At 37.8% G+C, this 20,688-nt stretch overlaps 1 protein-coding gene across 2 annotated transcripts; it reads right to left on the bottom strand.

Annotated features, from left to right (window-relative positions):
• Window positions 1–5,811: 5,811 nt before the first annotated feature.
• C1QTNF3 (C1q and TNF related 3) lies at window positions 5,812–20,203 on the bottom strand. Of its 2 annotated transcripts, none has more exons than XM_054652700.2 (6): window positions 19,629–20,203; window positions 14,482–14,593; window positions 12,154–12,308; window positions 9,451–9,580; window positions 8,657–8,756; window positions 5,812–7,558 (listed from the first exon to the last, which is right to left on the bottom strand). In XM_054652700.2, the coding sequence occupies exons 1-6, from the start codon at window positions 19,914–19,916 to the stop codon at window positions 7,399–7,401; spliced, it is 945 nt and encodes a 314-aa protein (XP_054508675.1). In that variant the 5' UTR covers window positions 19,917–20,203; the 3' UTR covers window positions 5,812–7,398. The 2 variants fall into 2 exon arrangements, with proteins under 2 accessions (XP_054508675.1, XP_077027540.1); XM_077171425.1 differs by having other exon boundaries at window positions 19,833–20,203.
• Window positions 20,204–20,688: the final 485 nt, after the last annotated feature.

Below are 20,688 nucleotides of genomic sequence, written 5' to 3'. Positions count from 1 at the left end.
TCTTGGAGTTTGCGTTGAATACGAACAGGCAATTTCTGTTGTGTCACCTTTGATTTCACCTGATGCTCTTTAGTTTACCCCATCTAAATAACGCCATAATCACACCCTGGATAATGTCTGGATTTTGCTATGGTTTAACTGAGCAGTCCTTTGCACCTGCTGTTTAGTTGTCATCCAGAATTACAGCAAGTAATCTGTGGCAGAAACATTTAAGTCAGAACCCTATTAAGTTATTTCAGTTTCAGGGAGGTGAGGGCAGCATTTTATGAGCATTAACTCCAATTTGAAAAATTGGATTTTACCAACCCAAAAACTAAACAGGCATGAGAGAGAAACAGATATTCTAATTAACCATGAGATGAAGGCTAATGAGTTGAGTCCAAAAAACTCTCCTGAAGCAGCAAGTTGGCCAGCAGAAAATGCGTGTTATAAACAAGGAGACCTTCTCTACCATGGGCTTGCAGTGTGCAAAACACAGTGTGATGTTCATCTATGTGATGCCATTTAATATTTCTAATTAATAAGCAGCAGCAAAGAGAATTCACCATTGCAGAAGTAATGGGTATGTGAAAGGAGTTGTTTTGGGATTGAATCCACACTGTGTGAGAGTGCTTGTGTGTACTTTATTCTGTTACAACAGTGAGTTGCTGTCTGTGTCATCCTGTGAAATGCATCTTTCACAGTCAGTGTTAAAAGACTGAAATTGTTTTTACTGTGACTTATATCAATATATCTTGCAGAGGTGTAGGCACTTTTGAAATGCACACTGCATGGCAGACTATTACTTTTGGTCTCAGATTTGTTGATTACAATTACCCGTACATTTCAATCCTTTGGAAAAATACTAAGGCAGCAATGTGAAGTTACAGCTGTACACAAAGTCTGGATTCTCCTCTTTCACATGTATATTGTTTACAGTTTAGTCCATCCTAATGCATGGCTAAAGAGATACTGATATCTGTACGGTTTGTATTGATTTTGTTAAAGGAAAAAGCAAAAATTACATTTGTTATAATATTTCAAATATTGGTAACTATAATTGCCTGAGAATGTAAGTAGCAGGTGAAATTTCTCAAGTAAATTGAAAGATACCTGCATTAAACTGAAATTGAGAACTTTTAAGATTCTCATTGAATTTTATGGTAGTTTTGTGCCCCAAGCTTGTTAAAAGCTTTCAAACATGGTTGCTTTATCCCAAAGCTTGCATTCATGCCTTGCCTGAATAGAAGCTGTGCTCCATTCATGACACTTGATACCCACAGAGGTGGTGTGGGTGATACTCCACATTTCTAACTTTGTGTCTTGTGCTGTTGTGACAGACATACTGTCCCTTATAGCATGTTCTTGCCAAATGCAGCACCTTAATCTCTCCCATTTCAATGGATCCATCAGTTTGGAGCATCACTTTATTTTTCTGTGTTTTCGTGCTTCTGTGTGAGTGTGGATTTGTGCACTGCTGCTCTCCCAAGTGTACATCTCACCACTCAGCAGCAAAAAAATCTATCCTGAGATCATTATATCCTTCCAAAGCAGCTGTGAATTCATGCTTGAAAATCTGTCTGTCTGAAATAATGAATTACAGATTTAGAAATAAAATCTCTGTCTCATCCACAGAAGGTAATTGTATAAGCTGCCCTGTTCACTAAAATAGACATATTCTTGAAAAACTACAGTTTCCAAGTTTTTTTAGTCCAGTCAGTCATTGAGGTGGTGATCTGTCCCAGCTCTACTGAACAGGCATTGCCTTTAACTTTCACAGTGTCAGAAATTTGCCCCCTCCTACTCTGGTAAGTATGAATTTCAGGTTACTGGGATTACAAATTACTGATGCCTGTGATGGTGGTTTCTGTACTTTGGACCTCAACCCTTGTACCTGAAGCAAAATATTTTTCTTTCCTTTGAAACACAGCATATGGTATTACTGTGCTTTCATGATTTAGATGAAGAGAATGGCAAGAAACTTTATATAGCTAATCTTTATTTTTGATAATCAGGAGAAAATAAATACTTTCCTGTGAGTTTGATACAAGGATGATACAAGGAGTCTCTTTGTTTAAGAAAACCTTGCGACATGTGGGTTTTATTATTCTGTGAATGTGTTCATGGAGGATAGCTTGCTCTGTTCCAAATGCAGATACACAAAATTGAGCCTCTTCCACTCTCATCCTTAGTCTTCATGTCAACATCTGTGCACTGAGTTTATCAGTCCAGTGGCAGAAGACTGGAAATTATTAACTAGTATTGTAGAGGCTGGAAACTCTAGACTGGGATTATTTCCACATTTTATTTGCCTGAATACTGAGCTTGAGGTCTGTGCTGGATGCCACATAAACTACTGTTTAGCCACCCTGCCCTAAACTTACCTCCAGTGAGCCATTCCTGCCAGATAACGCTGTCTGCCACATTCACCAGAGACAATTTCTCCTGCATTGCTAGGGCAATGGATTGAGAAACCTTTATTTTTATTAACTGTTTCCATCATCTTGCCCATGAGCCATTTACTATGCGTCTTATGGCATAACTAATACTTGTTATTTATTTTGTGAGTCTTTAGTGATTTGACAGAACATGCATTCTGAGGAGCCAGTCATCTTGGAGGATCTGAAGTGATGCAGTATCTGAAAAATTTTCCTTAGAACAACCATGCTTCAAACTATTTTCTAGTTTAAAAAAAATGAACATGAGACAAATTAAATTCCATCCAGCACTTCCAGCTGCAGACCAGGACTTGCACATGGCAGAATGGCACAATCTCTGAATTCCAATTTCCTGGCCCGAAACTCTAGTCTTTGCAGACTTCCTTGACTTTCGTCATCTTTACTATGCTGTAAGAGCCTGGAGTGTTTTTCTGTCAAAAAACTTCCAGGATTGGAAAAAAAAAAAACCCTCTTAGAAAGTATTCTAAAATGAAGGTAGCTGCAGTTAATTTAATTCTGCCAATCTTTCTTACATATTAGTGTTCACTGTTTTTACAGTAAAGTCACTTTGTTAACTGTGCATTTGGATAGAGTTTCTGAATGAAGATGTCCTGTATATTTTTCTTCCTATCACATTCCAGTATATGCGCAAGTCCTTATTCAGCAAGAATCTTACACTTGATGCTGGACAAGGCCAAAGAAGTAGCATGTGGCTAGATGATGGGAGGATCACACACCATAAGACACATTCACAGGAAACAGAAGCTGAGATGTCAAAGATAATTTGAACATGGGTGTTTCCACTCTTGGTGTTATAGCAATGTGATTCTTTTTAAAAACTGATTTTTGTGGATTTTTTTTTTAATGTCTGATGGACTGTTTCCAGAAAAGCAGGAAAATAGCCCTCAATTTGTGCAATTTTTCAGCAGCTGATACAAGGAGTCTCTTTGTTTAAGAAAACCTTGCGACATGTGGGTTTTATTATTCTGTGAATATGTTCATGGAGGATAGCTTGCTCTGTTCCAAATGCAGATACACAAAATTGAGCCTCTTCCACTCTCATCCTTAGTCTTCATGTCAACATCTGTTGACATGAAGTTTATCAGTCCAGTGGCAGAAGACTGAAAATTAATGGGGGGCTGCAGGTGCTCTAATTCCTTCTAAAAATGTGTGTTTAGGCCCAAGAACTAAAGGAGCGCTCACCCTTTGGTGTAAGAGTGAACCTGGTCATACTAGGAAGTGCACCTTCTATCAAGTTCTTTTAATTTATGAGGATAGTTTCTAGAGTTTTCTTCACTGGTATCTGAGCATGACAGCCTTTTGTTGTCTCAGATTTTTAAATCTGAACTGATCACCCAGGCTGTATTTTCTTTGGTTGTTGAAGCAGAACTAACTGAAAATTAGCAAAATTCACCAAAATTAAGAACTGTAGGTCTTCTCACACATCACTCAATGACTCCCTGCATGTTTTGTCCTTGTGTGATTTTTTTATGTTCTGAGCACAAAAGAATCATTTTAATAATCTGAACTAAGAAAGAGGCAAAAAAGTTTTAATTCAAAGCTACTTCTATTAAAAACTGCTTCAGAAAACAGCAGATTGTAACATAGGAAGCTTAATGAAAGAGAAGGGAAGATGAAAGACCTGAGTGTAAAGTTTGTTCCTTATTCTCTCTTTAGAAAAATACTACTTTATTTAAAGGTCTCCCTTTGGCAGGCTTCTCAGTGAGGCTGAGACTGCAAACTATTGTCAGTCTAAACTGCTTTTTCAGTCAATCAGTCCATAGACTAACTTCTGAAAGTAAAACCATAAACTTCTTTCTTTTCTCACAGAGTTCTAATTAAATTTTCTTTAAACACCATTCATGAAATTTGGCCCCAGACCTCTAACATTTTTCTCCCATTTGGTTTTGTTCTAGTTCATGTTTTTCTTGCACAGAGGTTGTGTTTTACCCCTGCCAAGGGGGTGCACCCAGCGCCTCTTGAGTTGAACACAGCCCTGTTTTGCAGAATGCTCATGACGGAGCTGGAGATGAGAGTTGCTGGCTTGCAAGGATGTCACAGCAGACCCTGGAACTCTGGGGGAAGGGAGGAGCAGGATTTGGGGGTGATGTTTTACACACCACAGAGCCGAGCTCAACTTGGCTCTGTGCTGAGAAGCATTTTCTGCTGCCAGGATGCTAGCACCTACCACAGAGGTTGAATATCACCGACCAAACCACAGCTCTCATGTCAGGCAGGGACTTGTGGGTCTTGCCAAGTTTTGGTTAAATCTGGGAGCTCAAGGAGGGGGTGAGATACAGATTCATTTTAGAAGAGACAAGAAGCCATTAAGTTTATTCCAAATTACAGCTTTGCAGTTTCCAGAAGGTTTTTCAGCTGTAACACAAATTACAAGATACCATGTGTTTTATAACAGGGGATAAAAGCCTCTGGTAGAAGACATTTTGTCTTGAGCATCTCCTAAGCAAGAGTCTTTCAATTATCAGCAGCAATGGAAAGATGACTAACCTTCATGAACATTTCTGAGAAAAAAGATCATATATTCCACATGACTTACTGAAAATAAAGCGTGTTAATTTTAGAGAAGAAGAACACACACACACACACACACACACACACACACACACACACACACTCATATTCACATTAGTTGCTGTATTTTGAAGGATCTTCCTTCTTCTTTTAAAGGAAATTAATACGTAAGTTAACTATTTATTTGTAAAGTATTATGACACTTAATCAGCAGAGATTGCATGCAGTAAATTGCAGAGAAAAGACTGCTGAGATTTCAATCAAAACCTAGGAATTTTAGCTTTGATGTAAAAAACTGTTTAGCTTTAACATTGGAATTGCTATTTTTTTGCCAAAGAAGCTTTTGTGGTAATTCTTAGTCACCTTCCCCTCTTAGCAGGCCAAGTTGCACAAAACTCATGAAAACAGTACAAAATGGGTAAGACAAAACATGACTTTCTTTTATATTATGGCCATTACAGTAAATAGTAAGATAAAAAGGAGCTTAAAATTAGCGTATGTCTTACAGTTTGTAAGTGCTTCCTTCTGACCAAAGCGGCCATGTCACAAAAGAAGAGTAAGTCCCCAAAGGAAACCTTACAGATTTAAATTTCATGTATATATGTGTGTAAATACATATATATACACACACATGTGTAAAATAAATGTATTTTAATCCTTAATGCTGACTTTCTCCCATTCAGTAGCAAAATGAATGCTTAGGAAAGGCATATTAAAAAGAACAATCTCTCTATTGTCTCCAAATGGTAATACCCTTGGTAAATACAGGTATCAGCAAACCAGTATAGCTTTGAACCATTAATCTTTATTGAATAAATGTATGTTTTACAAAGTAAGCTTAACAAAATAACATGGTCTCAGGTTTTGAAAACCTATGTGGCACAGACCTGACCCAAGTTGATAAAGAAATGATTAAAACACATTAGACAACAGTTCATTAAAGCTAATATTTTCAGTGGTTGATGCATAAAACTAAAAACATCATAAGTCATAATCATCAAGTATCAACATGCATTTTTCTTCATAAGATGTGGTTACATACGCTAGGAATGTGTACAAGGACATACAAATTCATAGGGCAGATTTCAATTCATTTGCTCTATTGTTGTGCTACTGATACCTGTATCCAGTATAAAAGAATTTCAAATAAATATTTTCCTAACCTCACCTTCCTGTTATACATTAATGGCAGGTAATATCTGATTAAAATGTAATGTCTGTAAAAAGGAATTTTATATTTCATTAACTTTTGTGTGGAGAGCCAGAACAAGATACATTCAAACTTCAGTATTGATTTTGGTGCTTATTCAAATGAAAATAGCAAGACAGAATTTCAGGTACCCAAATTTTGAAAAGCCAGTAACATAGATGCTGAAGATTGGCCCAGTGTACTGGGACCAGAACTACTAAGCCATCTAGCATTTGCTTTCACCAGTTTAAATACTGAACTGGCTTAGCTGTAATGGCTTTTCCTGAAATACTGATTCTTGGAAGGCTGCTAGGAAAACTGTTTCAACAACTTCACTGTTAAGTAAATATGCAATATTATAAAGTACATCCTTCTGGAGGAGCCCCAAACACCACAAAGTTTGTTTATCTCTGTGCTCTTGGTGTATCCTGATTTCTCTAGCGTATATGCCTTTGCTTTGACACCCTGCATTGGCTTACATCAGGTTTAAAAATTCTAAGGCTAGGGGGAAACATTACAGTTCCCCTGCCTGATCCCCTTCACACTGCAAACTAAATTACCTTAGCTTCAAGCTGCTACTAAGGCAAGAACTACTGACATTCTTCTTCTAAGAGAGAGAGACTAAGCATAAATATGTGCTAAAAATCTGTGAAAAATGACACCAGATACATCTTCAGAGGTTTGAGATGGGAATGCAAAATACCTGAATCCTTGACATCTATATTTTCACATTTTTTCCTTCGATTTGAGCTCATTCCAATCCAGTACAAACTTCTTCCTTTAAATCTGGTCTCACCTGAGCCTGCTTATAATACATTCAGGCCTGTTTCCATGATGCAAATTTAAATGAACATGTAAGAAGAACTGAATAAATGATCCAAAACTTTTTAATCACTTGTTCAATTCCTGACGTATAACTAAAGTATATTTAGAGATGAAATTGACTTTATGTAAACTGCTCTTTAAATTCTTTAAACTCATTTTCCTTTGTTTTTCATTCACTTTTGGGGAAGAGAGCAATAGCAACATTTAATGATTAAATAGGTGCAACCCAGATGACAATGGATACTCTGTGAATCTATGTCAGCTACCCAATGTGTTCAGCTCATCTCTGATACACAGGTAGCAGCACATTGCATCAAAACAAGGCTTCTTGATCCTCCAATGTTGTAAAGTTATTTCACAGTCCAGTGAAATATACAAATTCCAAAAAAGATGGTTTTTTCACATAAACATCTATTGGGTTGTCTCCATCTTTTTTTACTTGGTTTCAAAAAGAAGAAACCCAGCAAAGGTGGAGAAGCGTTGATGGTCCCCGTGGAGGGCTCCATTTCCCATTCGCAGCCAAACTTCATCTCCTTTGGCAAGTTTTAGGACTGCACTGTTTCCTGAAGTATCGGCTTTCCCTTTGGATTCATAGCTAAGGATGAATATTTTAACAAGTCAGGGTTTTGTTTCTCAACAGTGACCAAACAAACCACTTTACCATTGTTGTTTACCAAAAAAATCCAAGAAGTATATTGTTATCCTGAGCAAAACTTTCTTGAAAGACTTGCCAACATTTTTTCAGCTTTATAAGAAAATTTTGGCAACTTTCGGCATTTGATCTCCTACTCAAATTTTGCACCTTACCTAAATGCATTATTTCATTCCTTTCTGAAGTTCTGGAATTGTAACTTTTTTTTTTTTTCCAGGACACAGGAACAAATTTTTTGTTTAAAATGAAATGCTGCTCATTGATCACAACACTACAGATTTCCTCTGATGCTTTTTTCCCCTTGAGTTCATCCCAACTCAAGAGCTGAGTCCCTGTGCTCCCAGCATAGGCAGTGAGCAGACGCAGGCAGCTTGCTCCCTACTGAGCCTTTCATTGGACTATGGGTACATTTGATGTGGGCTTGCCTCCTGGCTCTGCCTCCTTTCTTCTACCTCTTGCCTTTTCTGACATCAGTGCTTCAGGGGGAATAGAAATTAGGCACTTTTCCTTTTGCAGAGAAGATCTACTGGGGATGAAGCTACCTGTGGTGGCGTGCTAATGATAAAAAGGCCAGTAAATGGAAGACCTTTGCTTCTTACTCATCCTTACTACTACAGCTTAAACACTTCCCAACTTTAAAGTAAAGTTTAACTTCCCAACTCTTAACAAGAGTGTACCTAGTCACTGGACACTTCATTACTTCCTTTCTCTGACAAGCAAAATGAGAATGAAGATATATTTTAACAGAATGACAGCATGGTACCACTGAACTCCAACCCTGACTTGTAGTGCTAACTCCTTTCCCCTGAGTTTGAGGAAATGGTGATCAAGGCTGAATTTTAGGTCCAGCATCTGTGGTGTGTATGGTCCAAATGTGTATGCATGCTAAGGATGGCAAAATAAAATAGGTTTTCTTGTTGGTTATTTTACCCTAGAGAATTTCTTCCAAAAAATGAACAACTTTACATTTCTTGAAAGGTGAGCAAGCTGTCACAACCATACAAATGTTTTTGCATTTAGATGTCCTGGCCCTTTACTTACCTGTATAAGCTGAACACTGTATTACCATTATGCATCAAGTACACGTACACTTCCTCCACGTCTTCATGTTTCATCATATTGAAAGTAAAGAAATATACCCCTGAAAAGTTTATAAAAAACAACTTGTTTGCTTCATAGAAAGAAGTAATAATGCTGCACATTTGTGCCTCTTGCTTAGAAACCGTAACAGCTGTGGACAAAACTGCCTTCCAGTTGTCAGCAGATATTTTGTTTCTGCTTATAGCGTTCCAAAATGTGATTAATTTTAATTCTGCATATGGGAGGTGTTGTTCTTCCTGCATCACAGCTGCATAAGAGGGGGGACTGATGTAGCTGAGAAATAACCATGAAGAACTGTAATGCCTCATTTCCAGCCACACATCTGTTGCAGGTCAGCTTGCAGCTGAATTGGCATGGGGGAGGATGGGGATCAAGAGATTGACAGGAGGCAGGAGGTGGAGGAGGCAACTGTGAAGCTGCTGCTGCTTGCTATAACATTCAGACTGTGGTTCTGTCATCACAGTGGCTGAAGGGATAAAGAGCCACAGCAAAGCAGACAGTCCTGCTCCGTGCCCTGACCATGCCTCTTCCTCCTGCCTTTGTGTCAGCACTAGTCTCACTGGCTGGCAGGACCACTCTTGGCTTGCTCAGCTTTCAATTAATTTTTCTGGAAAATAGGTAGCAAGAGCTATGCAGACTGAGTGCAAAGGCAGTTAAATAGTGCCTCATCCTTTTTGACCACATGTCTCTCTACAGCTCCAATAATCACATTATTTTGTTTTGCAAATGCTCACCATTCACTGGAGCACCGAATCTCCCAGTCATGACATCAAAAAAATTCCCAACGTTGGTTTCAACGCTACTGAAGATGATTCCACTGTTCTGGTTGCTGAAGTGAGTAGCCATTGAAGCCATAAATGCGACCTGCAAAAATCCACTTCTTATTCAGGCAGTCGTTCACGAAAAACACGTGTGTAGAGCAACCAGGTACAGATTTTTTTCCTGTATTTGCAGTCTGTTTATTTTCCTGACAGAGATGTTCTTCTAGGGTTTGCTCCAAGGCCAATAAACTCCTTGGAGTTAACAAAACTCCCATTGAATGAAACTGGAAGAAGACTAGGGTTCTCATATTCAATTGGACTATTCATGACTGTAAAGTAAGTGTATGGTCAAGTGTTTGCAGTTCAGAACCTTAATTTCAGATTTTATTTACTTTTAAGTCTTGCTAGAATGATGCAACAGCAATATAGTATTGAAATGGTGTTTCTGACAAAAAGGTTTTATATAGTTTTATGTATTCCCCAATGCGTTTAAACTGCATATTGCTTTTAACTGCATGTGTGAAAATGAGCAATGGTCAGTAAAATCCATGAAGATTAGTGTTTCTTGCTTAGAGACACATGAAGCACTTTTATTAGCGGTCCTCTGGAAGTGCTGCAGCTGACACTCAATATTCAATGGTTTTTCTATCTTGTCAGTTGCCCTCAGTTTTGAAAACAGAGGGTGGTGGAGACCAAGAGGGGAAAATAAGAAAATTAAAACTGTGCTTCAACTTCGTGTTTCACTTCTTGTCATAGAAATGTTTCATAGGAAGTAGTGCAAAACATCCCACACCAGACAATTTAAATTACCCTCAGGAAGATATCAGGGAATGACCCCGCCAGCTGGCCTGGTTAGGGAAGGGAGTGACCTTTTCTGTAAGTCTATCATTCCCCTGCCCCCATTATGTGAGTAAATGGCGTAGAATCAGAATTGCTGCACTTTGTTGCCAAAAGGTTACATGTAGACTTGGCTTTTTATTTCTATCTCAGCTTCTTAAATGACAAGTCTTCAATTGCATCTGTTACTGCCCATCACAAAAATGACATTTTTTGTGCGCTTCCAGCTATGCTGGTATTTAAAAAATAAAAAAAATAAAAACCCAGCCCAAACTCCTTTTGATTTCAGATCCAAACCAGAACAAAATGAAAACAGACAATCAAATGCAAGTCTGGATCCAACAACGGAAATCGTTAGCCATCTGTTCAGAAATTTAAGGAGCTCCAGATGTGAGCTGAAAGCTTGGGCTGATTTTCCTTACCCCTGCATGGATGCATTTTCTATTATGGCAATTGTTAATATCTTGCTTCTCAGCCAGGATCACATCAAAGTTCATCATGTGTTAAAGGAAAGCAGCTGCAGTGGCAGATTGATGGAATTTATTGCTTTTTGTCTAGATTCCATTTCACAGTCTCTTTGACCCTGAGCTACTTTTTGTGGGCTGAACAGAACAGCAGAAAAATATATCTTTTCTCACTAGGTCTCATTATGAAGTAGCAGGTCAACATGGATACACAAAGTTTTTCAAAATAATCCTGTACGTAAAACAGTACTGTATTCAAAAGTGTTTCCTCCTATACCACCACTGACTTTAAAATTCTTAAGTATGGTGGTAAGAAATACTGTAAACATTTTTAAACACATCTGATAGAAGAAGTGATGGAATTTTAAGTATTGGAAATAGATATTACAACATGAGCTTTCCTTGTTCATCTTCTTTCATCACTCAATTTTAATTACAGTACTACCATTGTCTTTATGTAAGGAAAAAAACAGTGGTAGTTAATTTTAAAATTGTAGAAGGATATATGTTGAATGTAATTAAAGGTATGTTTATCAGATATTCAGCTATACCATGAGTATATATTATATATATTTCTACATGCATAAATTATATGTATATGCACATGTATGCATATGTATATATGTATCTGTGTGTGTGTGTATAGAGATATATATACACATATATTTATATATACATACACAAACTCTCTGCCATCTGCCAGATTCCTGGGATTTGAAGAAGCTTTAATCCAAAAGCTGTGAGATTGTGCCAATACAAGAGTTGAGCTCAACAGCTCAGGTTTGAACCCATATTTAATTGCTCATCTGGCTTTTGAATTATTCATTCATAGGCAGAACCTGCATAGCCCCAAACATATTTAAAATATCTAGACATATAAATATACAGATAACTACTGAGGGGTATCTTTTGAAACTAAAGGACTTTTACTGCACTCAAAAATTTTGAGTAGCTGGATACATGTGCTTCTGAGAATCTCATAAAGCCCAGCTGCCCTGAGAAACATGACTCCTTTACTCTTTCCATATGCTGTGGGAAGTGCAATTATTTATGTGATACAGCTTGGTAGGAAAATTATAGTCCCTGCTATTCTCCTTTTATAACCCAGATACTGGCTTTTTGCCCTCAAAGGGAAGCATATATGTTTCTTCCTGCCTATTTCTCAGCTGGATTCTGACTAAAGCTTTTCTTTTCCAGAAAGATCTGGCACAGCACTTTTTTCAGTAAGGACAAGGGCTGTATATGCCTGTTACAGTATTAATTTACAAGGGGATTTGCTTCTTAAGTATCTTACAGTAATAAGGGGCTGTTTTTTCAGTGGAGAAAACCATAATCTGAGGTTTGCTGCAGCCAATATGAGCCAGAGATGTTGTACCTGTAGCTCTGGGGGAATCCCAGGGTAACCCTTCTCGCCTTTGGGTCCATGATGGCCACGCTCTCCTCTTGGTCCAATATCTCCTTTGTCTCCTTTCTCACCTTTGGCTCCTTCCTGGCCAGTTGCTCCATTATTTCCATTGTTTCCATGATTTCCTGAAGGGAAGCAAAGCTTTCTGTTTTATTTAAAGAATTTATCATATTTTAACAGACAAGTGTGACAGGGTCCTCTTCCACCAGCTTGCAACACAGGTACTCTTTGGTGCCATAAACCCCAGGCTGAGATGAAACAGATAAGAAACTGCTGCGTGGTCAGGTTGATAGCAAAAGTTTTGATGAAGGACATAGATTCTGGGAGTTAACTTTTATGTTGCTGTATAAACTGGTGGTGTCTTAAGTCATTGCTTTGTGGGGGAGATGTGCAGGAAGACCTCAGCAGAGAGAAGGCTCAAGGAAAGCAAAAGCCTCTTTCAATTGCCACATACTAGGTAGCCTGCAGAAGTGGTTTTGCTGTAGTATAAACACCAATTTCCTGGTAATTTAAGTCGATCATGATAGAATAAGATAATTTTGAATAAGATTTTGCTATCTTTAAAACACACCCACACAAATGATGAATGGTTGTAGCATTAAAGTTGTTAAAATCTCTGCTAAAAAGAGGACAGTGTGTATTTGCAGGGTGTTGGCTAGGGGTCGTTTGATTGCATAGTCCTACATTTAAAGAAAGGCAAAATTTTTATAATTAAGCCTTTTTTGAGATGGCTTACTATGAGTACATGGGTAAAACAACTCATTGCAAAACATACTCATGCATCTGCAGTATTACTTACTTCCTGGTGTTGACTGACTAAATTACTAAGCAATGTCTATGCAGCTGACAGGATTTTAAAGTTGGCTCAGAATCACTGAGCAATTATTATCCCTCCTGCAGCAAAAGCCTGATCTTTCAGCTCAGGGGATTAATTAATGTCATCATTGTTCTAATTCAACCTGAATTGAAGTTAGGTTCTTTGCCACTCTGCTTGTTCTTTGATTATTCTGTCTGGTTAGAAATTTACAAGAAGAATAGTGTTGTTTGAGATCAAATCTGATGATGAAGTGATCCTTCAGAGTTTTTCTATTAAGAAAAAAAAAAAAAACTTCAAACGAGGAAGCCAAATGCTGAAAGAACTTATGCACATTTTTTGTTTGGATAGAGGAATCTGCAGCTCTTAAAAATAACAAGATGCTTTATGTGAAGCCAGAACTGCTCTACCAGTTCAGAACAGAAGTCTGCAAGCAACATTTGATTCAATCAAGGGGAAAAAGCAACTGCTGCTGTTCCCCTTACAGGCACAACAACATGAAATCCACCAAATGAAGGAGACAGAAATCCCAGGGTGCAGGAGGCTGCTGCCAGATGTACATTTGTGGTATCCTGCAGTGACAGAAAGTGGGACTGAGACAGGAAGGAAGGGCAAAGCTGGGACTAGGCCATGCCCCAGTGTGTCCACTGCAGCCTTGAAAATGTGGCTCTAGTATGAAATCATATCCTGCTTCTAAGAATCCAACAATTTATTAGTAAGTAATGGATCACTGAATTGCATTTTCATTGTGTTAACAGAAGATGTAAGTTTTTCAAGAAGAGACAAGTCTGTCTTTCAGTGACTTGCTAATTTATGTTGTACCTCTGCTTCAGGAATGGTGATTTCCAAATCTCTGAAGCTAGATATAACAAACTGACACCAGCATGCAACCAACATTTTCCCTTTTCTAGGCTCTTCTATTTCCATATCAATTATCAGATCAAAGTATATATTTTTCTTGTGTATGCTGTTCTTCTGTGGACATTTTTTTATGTTAAAAAAGGGGATTTTTTTATAATGAAAGACAAGATGAAAGAAGAAAGTGAAGGAATTTCTGTGGGAGAACAGAAGTATTGTGTTTCTGTAAAATATTGGCTAGATGAAGAAAAGCCCTTGAACACAGTAACACAGCTGGATATACAAAGGTGATGACAATAATCAGCTCCAGGGAACAAGTTCTTCCAAGTTTATTGGGAACTTCATGCTGTTTTAAGAGAGACCAATTTTTCCTAGAGGTGTGATAAGATTATTTTCAGTATGAATTTGTGAAAGCTGAATTTTAATAACAAATAGGTTTTCAATGGAAAATATCTTAGAATATAACTGAAAATATCTGTCTCCTCTGAAATTATAGAAAAACTTGTTCCTGAATCTGTCCCCAAACACTGGTGTTTGGACCACTCTCTGATATTTCATAGAATAGCCTGTAATTTATGGCCTGCAATTAGACTGATTAAAAAAAGTGAGTTAAACTTCATCTTTACCTGGCATCCCAGGGGGCCCAGGAGGTCCTGGGGGCCCTTGGTAGAGTCGAACTCCAAAGTCACCTCGGCAGCAGGAACTGCAGTCTGGATTCTGCGGTCCAGGCTGGGGGGGCTAAGTGCACAAAAATAAGCTTTAAGTAGCTCATTCATGGAGGACATCAATCTTATGCATGTTGGTTACAGGGTCTTCATTATATATTTCTGTTTATATACTTGGTAAGTTTTTAAAAGAGTTCTTATCTGGCATGAAATTCTCACATAGTTAGGTTATCCCTGAAGATGTTATTTTTGGAAGATTTAAAGGAATAGCTCTTGAAGCATAGAAAAATCTATAACGAATATTAAAAAATCCCAGCTTGTCCTGTTAAATAATGAATGTTTTTAAAATAAATGAATACCAACTAATGAAACTTAGATGAATATTTCAATTAGATTCACATCCTGATCCCACATTTTAACTGACCTTTGATGACAAACCTGCCTATGTACAACCAGTGGTAGGACACAAGGGACTTGATTTGACCTTCAGCAGTGAACTATCCTCCATTAAACATAAATAAAACTGTGTTGGACCACCCAAAGAAGATACTAAAAAAATATCTGTGCAGCATATTCCTCTTCATGATCCTAGACCTGTGTATTTACAGGCTATTAAAGTTGGGAGACCCTAAAAAAGCGCCAAGACACAAGACAAAAATTTGAACTTAACACAAGGTGTAAGGGGCTTTTGATCATTTGTAGTAGTGAATGTGAACCCATGAAAACCTATATGCTGACTAATACAGCAGCATAAATAAAGTAATCAGTTCATTATGTACAGCTCAGCTACTGTAGTAATCAGTTTAATAATGGCTTTGTTTGAGTGATTTTCTTTTCCATATTATTGTGTTTATACTAATGGAGACTCATTCAATTCTGACTGAGTTTCATAACTTAGTTATCATAGATTTTCCAGTAGGTCAGATAAAGCCAAAGTTCAGTGTTTGATTTTATTTCTCTACCTCCTCATTTGTTCCATCTTTGTTTCTTTTCCCTACAATTCTTTCCTAATATCCTGAGATGCAAACCTTCAGCTCTTAAAATCTGGAGATGGATAGTTACACCAATCCAACTACTACTTCATTCCATTATTTGCCTTCCTTCCCTTTCTTTTCCCTAATCTTTATCATTGTCAAATTACTTGCCCAATGCAGACTTATTGGTTTAGTGTCAGAAAATGAGCCTCTGTCAGGATGGGAACTGTCAAATGAGCACACAGATGTGCTTTATTCCTGCCCTCAGGAACAGAGCACATCAGTCATCACTGATGTCATCTGAAACATTCTGCCTGTGTTTTGGATAATACCAAGCAAACCCTTGGAATTCATTGATTTCAGGAGGCTTAGGAACTTATGGATATAGGAAATTCATTTCATGACACCACCAAAATACTGCAGCTCCTCCAACGGGACAGACACAAGCCCTGTCCAGCTGGAACCAGTGATGGTGGAGTTACCATGGGAATAAAGGCTGACTTGACAGCTAAACAAATATCCTTCATATTCAAAGAGTTATGGAAAAGTTAAGACTTGCCAATGGGCAGAAGGGCTTCATACTTACGGGGTTTGGTCAAGGCTATGCTTTTTAGATTAATTCTGGACAAGGTCTATAGTTAATGAGAAAAATAGGTTCTGCCTCTTGAACTTTCTCTTCCTGGAGAACCTGTTTGTATTTTTCTGGCTGTTTTGTCTCTTCCAGTTGTTAGGCAGGACATAACTGACAATCACCAAATGCACTTTTTATAATATTCCTGGGATGAGAGAAAGAAGTAGCTCTAGTTTCAGCCCATTTTCAGTCCTTGAAAGGGAGCCAAGTACAAGAGGACTGGAATTGTGCAAGCATGTTGTGCCCCCTAAAAGAATAACATTGATTTTTGCATTGAGATTAAAATCTCCAGCTTTTTTTAGATAGTGCTTCATATTCATGTTAAATGGGAAGGTGAACTAAATACAACCTGCCAAGAGCAAATAAGTCATATCAGCCTAAAAAAATCCAAAGATTTAGAACAGACTGTAATTGAGGGAAGACATGAATTCAGCAAAGGGGACTGCATTTGAGACTCTCTCTGTGCAGATGCAATTTCTCTTTTTCAGACAATGTACTGAAATCTTGAACAACTTTATTAGAGAAACAGCTATTTTAAAATAAAATAGATACAAGTGATGGTCATAACCAAGTGCTATCAGGTGTTACCTCAAAAAAAAGGTCATCAGGTTCTTAGATGTGAAATAAGGCAAGTCCTGCCAGTCTGGTTGTATGCAACACTTCCACTGATTTAAAAATAGCTTTTTATGCAAGTCATAAAGTAATTAATTTATTACCTTTACTCTTTCACTAGGAGAAAAAAATTATTCGTGGTCAGCTGCCAAGGATGAGGAATATTTAGGATTTTCTTCTAATCTTTAAAAGCAGAGAACTTCATGAAGAGTACATTTAAGGGAAAAACATGTTCCTAAAGTAAAATTACACTCAAATGTGGCATAGAAATTAGTTGCAATCTACTTGCCAAAGGCATCGTTTGCAGCCATTTGTGCATAAATTTTGTCAGTGAGCCTTTGGCTTTGCTGCCAGAACATGAATGTAATTTAGGAGGTTGTGAAATGCATCTGCCACATTGATATCCTAACACTGATAGAAAACTGGAACTATTTCTGAGGCTATCTGCTGAATTTCTCATGATTTAGTACATAGAAAAATAATCTAGGCAACAGATGGTCTGTGAAATTCCCTTAAATTAAAGCTGTGAACAAGTCATAATTGGAAACACAGCCTTTGACCCTTTTTGACTTCCTGATTAATTTTATGAATTTCTGTTTTATTGTCTAAGACAATACAGAAGACAAGTGATGTACCTCCACCATTCTTGGCTTCTGTTCTGAATGCAAAATATCTATCTCTGTGGGCACTTAGGCCCTCCATGCCCCTTCTCCAAACAAAGACACAAACAAAAGTTGCCAAAATTCAGGGTAAACACTGCTTGGCTAGTGATACTTAAAGATTTTCAAAGAGCAACCTGAAATGGCAAAATGGTCTGACATGACTCTGCTTAGTCACTAAGAGTTCTTGTTCTTGAAAAATGCACATTATATTTTACATGAGTTAACAGCAGTGTGGAAGCTGGCCTTGCACTCAATGCAGCAAAGACAACAAACAATAGTAACATACAATCAATAGTAACAACAAATACTATCATCTCTTTTCCACAGCAGGGAATGAGACCTTTGAAACATTTCAGCAAGAGGGTGAAATTCCCCAGCCTAAATTCTCTTTAGCTGGGTAGCGTTATTCCATCTAAAATAACTAAGAAAGCAGGAAATAGGAATTGAATAGTTTCCATATAACTTAAGGGAAAGAGAGAGATTTCACATGAATTAAAACATGTCAGTGCCACCTCTGTTCTTCCTCTGCCTAGAAATTCCTGGAGTCTGGAAGTGGAAAACACATATTGCGTAAGCCACTGTGTGATTGATTATCCTTGTCGTGCATCTGCTAGTGCTCCATTTCATTTCAGTAAGCCAAAAATTGCATCATTTCCCCAGAAAAGATTGCTTCTTGGAGATGGGCTGGCAGGTAAATGACTGCCATCAGCTGTACTCGGATCACTGGGCTTGTTTTTATTGTCACAACCTGCTCCCCAGCAGTCAGCTCCAGACAAGTTGCATTAAACTCTCTGACAAGAGACACATGCAGCCTGAGCACACTTTCTGTGGGGGAAAGTTTGAACCCTAAAAAGCTGTGGTTTTTGCCCTAAATCCCGCATTATCTGAAATTGTGTAGTATTAAAGGGGAATCTTCTGCACAAGTTCTGCAGCGCACAGCCGCAGAATTCTCCCTGCAGTAAAGAGGTCTGCACGCACTGGCTGGCTCTTTGGACTGTACAGCTTATGTTCTACACTGCTTACATTCTGCAAGCACAGTTTAACATGCTACAGTTAAATATCTGTTCTGCTGAGAGCACTGGAGGAACATTTAACTCCTGCCCAAGAAATACAAAATGCAAGGCACTGTGAAGTTTTAATACAGGGAATACAGTGTATTAAACCTATTCCCTTACTTGGATGTGTTTCAGTGCTTCAAGCCCAGGACAGGATTAAAATCAGACCTCTTCTCTACTTATCATAATATAGGTTATTATTCAACACTTATCTGCATGTCCTTGATTTTGGCAATTCAAAATATCATACTTTGATCTGAAGAAATTTTAAAACCCCAGAGGATAAAAGGTGAATTGTACAGGACTCAAATATTTGTATCAGCTATAGGAAAACCCACTCATATTCTTGCTGTTAATAAAACACATTGATCAAAAAAGCCCCTTCATTTGAGTGGAATTTTGTTTTGCCTAGTGCTAGAAAAAGCTTCATCTTCTGCCCCTCAGATTTTTTTCTTTTAAATTTGGACTGCAATATTTTGTGTATAATCAAGTTATGCCATTTTTCCTGTGTTATAAACTAATGACTATAGTATGCAAAGTGCCATGAAAGGCATAAAAATATTCTCAGTTTAAAATGCAGATACTGCAGACTATTTAGAATTTCATTGCAAGCTTTTTTTCTTCATAAATTCTCAGTTGATTAATATTATTAAATCTACTCAGTACATTAGTATCTGATTTTTTCAAGCTACTCCTTAGAATAAAGTTTTTGAACATTCAGAATTTCATTATTTTTGTCTCAAGCTCAAGAAATATACTTTATATACATCATTTTAAAGTAAAATTATTCTCTGCTAATTGAATCTCTCCAAATACCTCTAGAAATGCTGTCTTTTCCTTCACACCTGAATGAGTTAGAAATATCTTATATATTTAATATTAAATAATTAATACCTTGTGATAATTAAGAGACTGCATTTTAGCATATATGATTTCTCAAGTTCACAGTTTCAACAGAACAAAGCGCTGCTGCCTGTGTTGAAACCAATGTCCCCAAGCACTGCTGGTTCTACCAGCTCATTAAAAGATCCTGTAAAGCAGCCCAGCAGGATACAGACCAATACACAGCTTTAATAAAAACTATTCCAATAAATATATCACTAGTAATGTTAGCAAAAAAAAAAAAAAATCTCATTAGCTTTAAAGATATCTTTAAAAGATTAATTCAGAGTACCTGGACTCTATCTGAGGTAGTCAGTTCTACATCATCTACCTCTGGTCTCAGGACATTATGGTCTGTAGATGTGCTATTAACAACAGTCCACTCTATAAGTTGATGCCGCTGTTTCAATATTTCCCTGCTTCTGGAACCTTTGTGACCAGTCTGGTGGTGACTTTGCAATATTTTGGCCACTGGTTTATAAGATCTTCTGCTCACCTCCATGTATTCATCTTGACACAGGCAAAATGGAAGAAAAAATAAAGCCAGTAGATGCCAACTGATGAAATCCTTCTCTGCCATGTTAACCAAAATAATTTTTCAGGAGTCCAGCAAATGCCTTGCAGAAGGAGAACTTCTTTCCTGCACCAGACGTTATGTGGTCCTTTCAGCTTTTCCACTAGTAAGCCTGGCACTGAGACCAGTACCAGGTTTTATATGCTTGCATGCAATAAATAAAACTAAAAATGCCAAAGTGACAGGATCCTTCATCCAAAATCAGTCATGCTCCTTTAAACAAACCAGGCATTATTCACCACTTCACCACCACAAGGAAAATTGATTCGTATGCTGGAAATGACCACAGCATTTAATGGACTCCTGTGGTTCCTATTTGGGGGCATTAAAAAATGTAGCACCTTTCCTTTGGCATGTTTTTGTTTAAGTGTGAAAAAATGTGATGGAAATGGGGAACATGTGGCTAATGGTTTACGCTCCTTGATTAGACATGGAAAGGCTGTGAATTCACACTCTTAAATGTCTTTTGGACACAGTCACCTTTCTTATTTGCCAGGAAATTCACACACACAACTGCGTCAGCCCAGTCTGAAAAACCCTTCCAAAAGCAATTAGGAAACAAAAGCTCAAGAGGAGCTTTTGCATACGAACCTGACCCAATGGCTGTTCCTGACTATGCTTTTCATTCACTAGAAGAAAAATATTGAATTTCTGTCAGTTGGCCAGCAGTGGAAGGAGACCGGGTAAGTAGCTTTAAAAAACTGGGTTGAATTCAGATTCACAGAGCCCCATTTCTCAGCATTAGTTAAACATGCTTGGCCAAGTAGTATTTTCTCCC

Source organism: Agelaius phoeniceus, chromosome Z (assembly GCF_051311805.1).
Source record: "Agelaius phoeniceus isolate bAgePho1 chromosome Z, bAgePho1.hap1, whole genome shotgun sequence".
Classification (NCBI taxonomy): Eukaryota; Metazoa; Chordata; class Aves; order Passeriformes; family Icteridae; genus Agelaius; species Agelaius phoeniceus.
Note: the sequence above shows the minus strand (reverse complement) of the source record. Positions and strands in the feature narration are given on the sequence as shown.

Bases quoted from the DNA above. Each gene is read 5' to 3' on its own strand.
- C1QTNF3 (XM_054652700.2), bottom strand. From the start codon at position 19,916: ATGGCAGAGAAGGATTTCATCAGTTGGCATCTACTGGCTTTATTTTTT. The intron at 12,309-14,481 runs GTAAAGATGAAG...GCTTCCCTTCAG, and splicing joins TGGGCCCCCTGGGATGCCAG to GAAATCATGGAAACAATGGA. The intron at 7,559-8,656 runs GTAAGTAAAGGG...ATTCATCCTTAG, and splicing joins ACAGTGTTCAGCTTATACAG to CTATGAATCCAAAGGGAAAG.